Source organism: Leptinotarsa decemlineata, unplaced genomic scaffold, assembly GCF_025532065.1.
Source record: "Leptinotarsa decemlineata unplaced genomic scaffold, Ldec_3_MD MMD2_tig00001019_RagTag_RagTag, whole genome shotgun sequence".
Taxonomy (NCBI): Eukaryota; Metazoa; Arthropoda; class Insecta; order Coleoptera; family Chrysomelidae; genus Leptinotarsa; species Leptinotarsa decemlineata.
The window spans coordinates 4,889,603-4,899,691 of record NW_027412557.1 but is presented as its reverse complement, the minus strand read 5'-3'; the positions used below and the strand labels follow the sequence as shown (position 1 = coordinate 4,899,691).

The following is a 10,089-nucleotide window of genomic DNA, read 5'->3' as shown; positions in this document are numbered from 1 at the left end:
ATATCATTTTGAATTGCTACGATCTCCCTGTGGAGACGTTCAATTCTTTCTCAAAAATATTTCTGATGTATTATATCATCTATATAAACCTAATCTAAATTTTATCATATGCGGGGATTTCAATCTCAACATACACAAGAATATATATTTTAATTCGTTATGTGAAATATCATGTTTTGATTTGCGGCCGATGGTGAGCTGGCCGACTCGGGTGACATAGGTATACCTACTACCACAGCTTACTTACTACTTACTATACAGCTGAAACACTCTCGGCGGCACCTTTGAAGTCGCAGTCTACGAGTAAGCGAGACAGAAGTATTGCTTTCTCTGTCGCACAGAGGGGAAAAGTCAGGGCCTGATTAAAACGATTATTTATTTAAGTAAAATTTTTAATTTCTGCCTGACAGGATCGGATTATGATTTTTTGAATCTTAATTTTAATATTACGATAAAACTAGGTTTGTATTTGGAGTTAATAAGGATTATTAAAAAATACATTACTCAAACTGATTTGGAAAATAATGAAATTTCGTTGTTATAGATTAAAAGATCTGGTGTGGGCCGACAAGGAGCGAATTATAAAATTATCGTCAGAATAATTACGATATTAGAGTTGTTATCTGTAACTTTACGAAAAGAATAGTGATTTATGAAAGTCGTTGATTGTGCAATAATGTTGTTCCTAAGGATTTAGCTTTAGCTATTCTTCTTGAATGCTAGGTCATTATTAAGGTCCTTTCTCAGCTAGCAAAATAATTAAGATTTTCGTGTCTGAATTTTAATGTTCGACAGAGTACTTACAATTTTGCATTTATTGCTTGTGACAGGCGCACAGTGATGCAGTCAATATAATCTCAGTTTTTTAGGGAGAAGGTCAAAATAATAATAAAATGAAGTTGTGTAGGTTAAGTTTTTAATAAGTTGTATTGCCCAATAATTGAAAACTAACAGGTGGAAAAAAAAGTAAATAAAAAATGCTTACCTATTAATAATACTAATGATTTATTAACAGTAATAAAGAATACAACATTCATTAATACATAAAAAAAAACTCAATAGACAAAAAATAAAATCAAAAATTTAATTACAACTTACGACAACAAATTATAATATATTTTGTAGCAATAAAAATACCTACAGATATGTTACAAATTTCTCCATATTATTAGTTTATTTTTGTTGATATTTCTAAAATTACCATTTATTGTTTTTAAAGTGTAATATATTCTAACTCGTAAATATAATCTTACTACAAATTCTTTGGGGAAATATTTACAGGAATGGTTAAAAGACAAATGGTTACTTGTATCTAAAAGAGTATTGCAAATATTACTTTTAGTTGCGAATTTTTCAAAGTTTTCTTGAAATATTTGCTCTATTTTACAAATTAGTTCCAGAAACTCGTCATTAGGCATTTGCAAATTTCCGAAGGTGTCCTTATTCGCATTTTCATATGCCTTAAGAAAACAGTAAAAAGATGAATCATCTAGTTCATCATGGTCTTTACTATAAGTATTGTAAATATCACAAGAGTGGATTTTTAACGCTTTATTTAAAAGGTACCCACACACGTACCGTATAAATTTTTTTTGCAACATTTCATTATTTGAATAATGCATGCTATTTATTGCGTCTGTTTGTTCGGGTACTTTATCCGTTTCCTGAGATACAAAATCGTGTTTGCAGTCAGAAAGCCTTAAAAGCATCTGATCAGAATCTGCCTCACAGTTTTCTGTACCTGAATTAAGCAAGTTGACGCATTGCAACTTTCTAAATGTTCTGTGGAACTGTATTGCTGTTGGGTTAATGCAGTTCCCATTTTCACTTCTGATTTTACCGAAATGGTTCTCCAGACAGTCTTGGTTTAATCTTCGTGTAAGTATATAATCAAATCCTGCATTTTCCCGAAGATAGTAAAATAACTGAATAATACTGTTGATTGAAATTATAAGGCTTTTGATGAATTTAATATTTTTGGTAATGCTCATAATATTTTTGTCTCGAATTTCAAGACTTTTAAAGAACGACAAACAATCCATTAGAAACTCTAATTGAAATGAGTTTGCTTTAAAAGCAGCATTATATTTTTTTGGGTTAAAGATTTGTGAGGAATTTAAAATATCAAATAGTTGATCTACTCTATTAACAAATTGAACAGTTTCAGTCGCTTCTGCGGGAAGGGAACCAAATCTAATATAAAAACTCATACCTACATGAACTGAGTAAGTAAATACTTGGGTGGCAAGTTTTACCTTCATTTTTTGGAAACTAGTGGGATGAATATGAGAATCGGTTGATTTAGGTGCTGCTTTAACAGGTAATTTTTTATCTAACTCATAGAAGTCTTCAATATATTGCCACGAAATTTTTTTACCATTAACATAGAAGTCATATGCCATCAACATATTTCTCATAGCTTTTATAATATGTGGCACATCAAAGATGAAAAAGAGATACTGGTTTTCTAAATAAAAACCAGTATTTTCTAGAGATATTTTTAAAATATTTGACAATTTGATATTGTTGGACCCCATATCACAAGTAACTGCACAAACATTTAATCCCACATTTTTTAATTTTTGCACAGCTTCATTTAATAGGTTATGTAATAGGTTAGCAGGACAAGAAGTATGACATAAAAAATATGCTATTGGCTGTTTCCATTTGGAATAAATTCCTCTGACCATAAATACACTGGCAGTTAAAGTTGGTTTGAAAATTTTCTCCCCTGTATCACCCATTGCTAGCCCAATGATATAATCTTGATTACGCTCATAAAATAAATTGGCTTTTATGGACATTTCATCGAAGCACAATAAGCAATATTTGCTTTGGGCCTGAAAACTGTCAATCTTTTTTTTTAATAAAATGAAGAACTCGGGATTATCTAACCCTGGTCCTATCCTAACTGCTCTGATTTCTTTTAGCAAAGTGTTAGGCGAGGGAAGGCTATATTTAGCCATCAAGTATTTTTTATACACTCGGGGACCAGCAAAATATATTGACAGACATTCAATTTTTAACTCTTTGCTATAACGTCTACCCTTTGGATGTTTATTCGCCTGTGATACTTGCATATTAACACATTTTGCAGTGTCTGGATTGCAAAATTTGAATGCTAGGGACATATATTCCTCCAAAGATATATTGTCTAAGTCATTAATTTTTTGACTCTCAAGTACCTGAACTCTTTCTCGTAAATATTTGTTTTCGGCAGTTATGGACTTGATGTGCTGTCTGTATTTAACCTTCCTTAGGGTATCGAAGGATAAATTGGCTGACGTTTGGCTAGAATTTGGAGATGTCAAAGGAGGAGTAACTGTGATTGGACTCACGGCGATTTCATGTTGAACCTCGGTTTTTAGTTCGGTTTCAACTACATTTGTCTGGTTAGCTGCAAAAATACATTTTATTTAACAAATAAAAAACAACTTAGGGGAATATGTACTCTTAAGCAAGGAACAATTTATTTCGTAGATTTTTTTATACAGGGCGGAACAAAAACTTTAACAAAACTTGACATGTACAGATATCATGCGATTTTTAGCTCATTTTAAAAGGTTAAAAAATCAAAAGGTTTTAGTCTTTTAATAGTGGGACAATTAAAATGAAAGCACTGTACAGTTATTTTTGGTTCACCCTTCGTTTCGCCCTGTATACAAAACATTAAGCTTTATTTTAAATTAAGAAACTATTTTTAATACCTGAATCAAATAGTGGAGGTGGAACCCCGCCTGGAACTATAACATTGTCATCTAGAAGTAGTATTTTTGCAGGAAGTTGCAAGGGCGGTGCACTATACGAATGATCAGTTCTGGAAGTACCCTCGAGAGACATGAATAGGGTAGGAATTGCAGTGGTTACTAATCGTGTATGAAAGTGACTAGTGAACATCCTCTCTTCAAAATGGATTTCACATATCGAGTAACTTCGATGTAAGTCGATTAGTTTTCCGAACAGGTCCTCGCGATTGGCTTTCATTGCCCATATTCTGGCTCTGTAAATAAATAAAAACATTTTTAAACAACACCTCTATTTAGGTTGTCCCAGATAAGAATGAACTCTACAGGGATCTCATAAACGATTAGAGCTAAAGAGATGTTCAAATTAGGAAAAGTTGCGCCTCACTGAACCCTGCCGGTTGATGTTTTAAAATTTGGAAAATTCTCATTACTTCCGAAGATATTTGGGAAAAACCGAAAATTCCAATTTCATTATTATCTTTTTCTGATAATTTAAAACAATGAAACAAAATAAATTTCACGTTTCATAGCCACTTTTTAACCCAACGTTTTCTTCCTCCGCAGTCATCATCAAATATTCGGTTTTTCCCAAAATATTTTCGGAAGTATTCGAAATCATACTGCAGGGTTTAGTGGGGACAACTTTTTCCTAACTTAAACAACTTTGTAGCCCTAATGGTTTACGAGATCCCTGTAGAGTTCATTCTTGTCAGGGACAACCTGTATTCCTATTTGCTTCATTACAATTAATAGTCGTTGATATATATAAAAATAGTAATGTAGGAAAAACAAGGAAAAACACCATAGAAAAAATATCATACAAAAACCCCCCGAAAAAAAAAACAAAAAAAAAATACCCCATTAAAAGAACACTACGCTTTTGCATACTGTAAATTCCCCAGAAAAAATATACATACTGCATAATGTGTCCCCGCATAAGAAATGCATACCACTTTTTCTTGGATATAAGGGCATCTTTCGACCACTTGAACGTGGATCTATTTTAAGAAAAGGCAGGTACTTATTTCGAGAGCTGGGTGATATTTAAGGTTTTGGAAGTTGACGCTTTGACCAGCTTTGACGGTAATTTATCTTATATATTCCCAAACAATTTTACGACAACACGGTATAATCAAAAGTTTACTTTTTATTTACTTAAATATGCAAAAAAATATGATGTAAGAACTTACCGATTCGCATCCTTAGGAAAACGATAGAATTTCTTCTTCGAGTTATAACCTTTAATATAACAGTTTTGCACTGCACAAACATGATGATGTCCTGATGGTTTTTTGTCACTCATTTTACTACAGTTAAAAATTCAAAAATAAAACACTATGTTCAAAAGAATCACAAACAAAATGCACAAAATTATACACCCGCCTATGACGGCTAAACGTATAATAAGTAATGCCCCGTTCCCACGGGGCGTGGCACGCTGGCGTGACTCACGCATTCGTGGAAGACGACCCGTCTGAACGATGTGTAGTGAGTTTGCCTCAGTAGCCTCCGGAAGCGTGGAGAGTCCACGACCGCTCACGCTCCATATCAAACGTGTTTGATTTTGAAGCTTGAACACGACAGTTGCCAACCAGATTTTGACGAGTCGAAACGTCTTTATTTAGTGGGTTGATTAGTAGAGGGGTTTTTTTTTAGTTGTGAGCGATTTATTTATAAGTGGGTAAAATGTCTGAGCCTAGAGTAGTAAAGTTACAGGACAACGAAACAATTAAGTTCATTGAATTGTATGCTAGTGAGAGAGTGCTGTATGATTCGACTTGCAAAGACTACAAGGACAGGGATTTAAGATTGGCCGCAGCGAAGAGAATTAGCGAAGCAATGGGGATTAACGGATTTGGACCGAAAGAGGTTATTACTAAATTTAAGAATCTTAGAAGTTCATACTGTCAAGAGCTGAAGAAAATAGCTGACACTGAAAGATCTGGAAGTGGAACTGACGATGTATACGTACCGAAGGTCATTTGGTTCGAGAACATGAATTCCTTCATCCGACCGTTTGTTCAACAACGGTCAACAAAATCGAATTTGGTAAGTAAAATTCAATAACTACTCAATTTTACGTCAACGTAATTTTTGTGCACTTCATTTAGCACGTCGTTGATATATTTATCTACGTTAACTTTAATCACCTAGCCAAAATATTATGAAATATACTATTAAGTATACCAATTTAATTGACATTTTAATTAATTGAACATATTTAGTAAGATTAAAATTCGTATAGACAAAAGTTTTCAAAAGTAATTTTATAAAATATTAGGAGTGGCATATTTGAACTGCAGTAATACTCCAGAATATATTTGAGTTTTAATGTAAATAATATTTTGGAATAGGTGTTATGTTAACAAATCCTTTACTTTTCAATAAACATGTATTTTCAGACTGTACACCTTTCTTATATAATGCATAGAGTATGTGGTTATTCAGTTGTTGTAGCATTGACTAGTCTATATTGCCAGGGCACAGCTCCCTCGTTGTTGAAGTAATCACGGTACTTGTCTCGAATCTGTTGTGCTTGTTGTTGTGGATTTCTGCTGTTATTTCGCGGAAGGTCCTGCAAGCTGGCAGTTGGGGTTTCACGCCAGGAGCCACGGATGATGCGATGGTTTTCATCTTCGTAGTCTATCAAACCACTGGAAACGTACGTGGGGTTTGTTTTCCGTAACCAATTGTGTAATGAACAACAGGCGAGGACTACATCATCTACCGACTCAATTTTCAATGATATTGGTTTTTCAAAAATTCTGAATTTACTAACAAGAATACCGAAAGTGTTTTCTATCACTCTTCGTGCCCTTGACAGTCGGTAGTTGTAGATTCTCTCCTCTTGGGTCATATTACGCCGACTATAGGGTTTCATCAAATATGTTTTTAAAGGAAATGCATCATCTCCTACAATGACAAAGTCTCTTGGCATATTTATGCAATTCGTCTCCAAAGCTGCGTGTAATGAGCTATTTTGAAAAATGCCACCATCAGAACCTCTTCCTTTAGCACCCACGTCAAGATATAGAAAATTGTAATTGGCGTCTGCTACCGCCAGTAGTACAATGCTGAAACTGTTCTTGTAGTTGTAAAAATCCGATCCACTGTGTGAAGGGGCTCGTATAATCACATGCTTTACATCGAGACTTCCTGCACAACCAGGGAAATTCCAGCGCTCTCTGGAATTTCCCTGGTTGTGCAGGGAAATTCCATTCAACGTTCTTCCATTCATCTTCAGTAGATGGTACCTGAAAAATATATAAAATAAATAAAATACAAAATATGTTGTAATTTTCTATTTCAGATGATGCCAGCGAATCCAACTAGTCCACACTCCGTTGGTGATGATCGGCAGGAACACTCTATCGACATCTGCAGCGAAAATACACCAAATACAGCAAGCCATTCCAAGAGTACTGTCACTCCAGATGCTATAAATACTACAGTGCAAAGTGAAAAAATGGAGGAGGCTCCAGCGACACCATATGGTAAACGGAAAACCCCATCTGAACCATCGCCATCACAGAGGAAGAAAATAGCTCAAGATCCCCAAATTAATTTCATGTGTAGTGCCATACAAAAATTGGATGACATTTCAACTCGTGCTGCTCAAATTCCAAAAGAAGACTGCTATGACTATTTTGGAAAATATGTGGCATCTATGCTGCGGAACATAGGACCACCAACTGCAATGAGACTGCAAGAGCAAATAACTCGTCTCGTAACACAAGCAATGTGCCCACCACCAAATACCTGGAGCCGACCATCCTCATCCAATCAACTATCGAATGACAACACATCCCTTGGTGGTGCAAGTGACTATTCTAATGATTTTACATACGAACTTTTGTAATTAATAATAAGAACATGGTTGATGTTGAGTTGCTAACTAAATATTAACTTGAGTATGTAGGTTAATATAACTATTGTAATTATTAACATCAATTAAACTTACTTTTATGAATTCTTCGAGTTCTTTGATGATAGCCTTGCATGTTTCTGGTATAAATTTGCTTACTGTATTTTTTGGTACACGAAACAAATATTCCAAACTTTTGAAAGAGTCCCCAGTAGCTAAGTAGCGGAGCGTAATTTGGAGTTTTATTTTAGGACTCAGAGCTTGCCTCATGTTGGTGTCTGATTTTAAAATATGTTTAGTTACTCGTTCCAGGAGATAATCAAACTGTTCTTCAGACATTCGTAACAAGTTTTTAAAATCTTCATGGTGATTACTCCTTAGCTCGTGGTCAACCAAATTTTGAACCTCCGAACTTCTTTTCAGTATCCACTTCCTCACCCAAGAACGCCTTTTCTTCCGTTTTCTTATCTGTCCATGTAACTTTAATCTCTCACCTAAAATAGCACTGAAGGTTAAACACAAAACTGCACAACTTTCAACTAGGAGCTCGTTCATCGCGGTCGGCTTCGCAAGGAAAACTGAATCGTGAATGTGACTGTGTGTGAACTGTCCACGACACTCAGCTGGTTCGCTGCCTATCCCTACTCCAGTCGTGAGCCAAGACAGTGAGTACGAAAGAGTGGCACGATTTCGTATTTTTGCCCCGTGGGAACGCAGCTAATACTGATCTCCCGACTGCACGCCATAGACGTCTTTTCCCCTAAGAGGCGGGGCATAAAGCCTGCGCGAGGGGATCGACGCAAACCGTTCCCACCAAGAGAGTGTTTTAGCTGTATAGTAAGTAAGCTGTGCTACTACTGCTACATCTACAACAATAAGTCAAATTGTCATAGCAAAGGGCTGTGCTGTGTTTTCGATAATGAAATATCCGATCATAGAATCGTGTTTCTTGAAACGGTTCACATTCACTAAAATGAAAGTTCCTACAAAAACTGAGAAGTAGACATGAATTTCATAATGCAGTAAAAAGAGAGAATTGGACCACATTTCAAAATATAGATCGAAATGAAGCTTTTCTTCATATTTATCGATTGTGTTTATATAATTTTGATTTGTTTTCTCAGTCGCACTTATCATAAAAATAAATGCAAAAAATGGGTTGATGGATATGTCGCTCATTCTAGTTCCAACTTGAAGAAACTTAGAACTATATGGTTAGAGGGGTCTCCCACAGAAATGTGTTGAATCATTTCTGGCGGACAGGAAACAATATGTATTTATACGAATAAACTAATAATACAAAATATAATAGAAAATCTGAATGTCTGGGTATCCCACAAGGTTTCCGTCTTGTGACCCGTATTGTTCATTTTGTACAGATTTATTGCATTTAAAAAGTTGTCATCACTCTGCCTACACACATGATATGATTTATCATTACCTGTCTTCACCTGACACTGATTTATTAAATGGTAAATGTAGTGTTGTGATGAATAATATATCTTCTTTATTTTTCAATACGGAAAAAACAGAGGTAGTACGTTTCCACAATCGTCAGAAATCAATACAAAATCTAGATTTTAGAGTAAATCAGACAATTTTAACAAACACTCGAGAATCTATCAAATTTCTTGGGGTATATTTAGATTTTAATTTTTGAGTTGGAAAATCCATTGTAATGAACTAATGGGCAAAATGAATTTCTTGATTTTTGCCAGTAACTGTGCACAACAGTGCACAGTTACTGGCAATTTACTACACCCAAATTGATTCATTATTATTACACCCAAATTGATTCATTCATTATTATTATTAGTATGTATGTGAATGCCTTATCTTAAATTTAGGCAGTTTAAATTAATACTTCAACTGTGTATACATACATATCTGAAAATGTAGTTTGATGAACATGTCATATTTTAAATCAGGAGTAACATACAGAGAGATAATGGCTGAAAATCGCCAACTACAAGTATATGATAAATATGTGCAGTGAGTTTACTGTATAATATAGAGCCAGGCTATAGGGTCATAAAACTTAAATGTGGTTTTTTGTTTGCAAGTACTTAGGGGTACAGTATCTATATTTGTTCTCTTTTAGTTTGACTTTTGTACTGGCAGTTTTTTTCTATTACGAGTTGAATAACCATATAATTTTGTTGATACGTCAATAAGAGTACTTCGACCACACCACTGAAAATGACTGCCACAGTTGCAGTTGAAACGTTTGGAGATTGTTAACAAAGAATACCACGAAAAAACCCGGAAACCGGAATTCGTACAATCCTTTTAGTCTTTTTGAATTCCATGAAAAATATTTTGTTTTATGTTCTTGCGGATGATTTAAAAACCTTTTAACAATCCCAGTCTACATACAAAGCTAATACTGATAAAGAATTCCCATTGCTTCTTGGGCCCAGCAAAAATGCAAAAATATTTATTCTCAAAAATCGATGAAATCGTCTACTCTTCTCGAGC

The 10,089-nt window shown here is 34.6% G+C and overlaps 2 protein-coding genes across 2 annotated transcripts; one reads left to right on the top strand and one right to left on the bottom strand.

Moving 5' to 3' along the window:
* Positions 1-253: 253 nt before the first annotated feature.
* LOC141482353 (uncharacterized) lies at positions 254-5,152 on the bottom strand. Its single transcript, XM_074175453.1, has 4 exons — positions 4,937-5,152; positions 3,708-4,000; positions 2,256-3,397; positions 254-358 (listed from the first exon to the last, which is right to left on the bottom strand). The coding sequence occupies exons 1-4, from the start codon at positions 5,047-5,049 to the stop codon at positions 254-256; spliced, it is 1,653 nt and encodes a 550-aa protein (XP_074031554.1). The 5' UTR covers positions 5,050-5,152.
* Positions 5,149-7,605, top strand: LOC141482352 (uncharacterized). Its single transcript, XM_074175452.1, has 2 exons — positions 5,149-5,795; positions 7,057-7,605. The coding sequence occupies exons 1-2, from the start codon at positions 5,433-5,435 to the stop codon at positions 7,603-7,605; spliced, it is 912 nt and encodes a 303-aa protein (XP_074031553.1). The 5' UTR covers positions 5,149-5,432.
* The last annotated feature ends 2,484 nt before the right edge of the window (positions 7,606-10,089 follow it).

What these genes read in the sequence shown, in the direction of transcription:
- LOC141482353 (XM_074175453.1), bottom strand. Translation starts at nt 5,049, where the DNA reads ATGAGTGACAAAAAACCATCAGGACATCATCATGTTTGTGCAGTGCAA. An exon ending in ACCTCCACTATTTGATTCAG is followed by an intron (nt 3,398 to 3,707) that starts GTATTAAAAATA and finishes GTATTTTTGCAG; the next exon opens with CTAACCAGACAAATGTAGTT. An exon ending in CTAGTTTCCAAAAAATGAAG is followed by an intron (nt 359 to 2,255) that starts GTAAAACTTGCC and finishes CGTTTTAATCAG; the next exon opens with GCCCTGACTTTTCCCCTCTG.
- LOC141482352 (XM_074175452.1), top strand. Translation starts at nt 5,433, where the DNA reads ATGTCTGAGCCTAGAGTAGTAAAGTTACAGGACAACGAAACAATTAAG. An exon ending in GGTCAACAAAATCGAATTTG is followed by an intron (nt 5,796 to 7,056) that starts GTAAGTAAAATT and finishes TTTCTATTTCAG; the next exon opens with ATGATGCCAGCGAATCCAAC.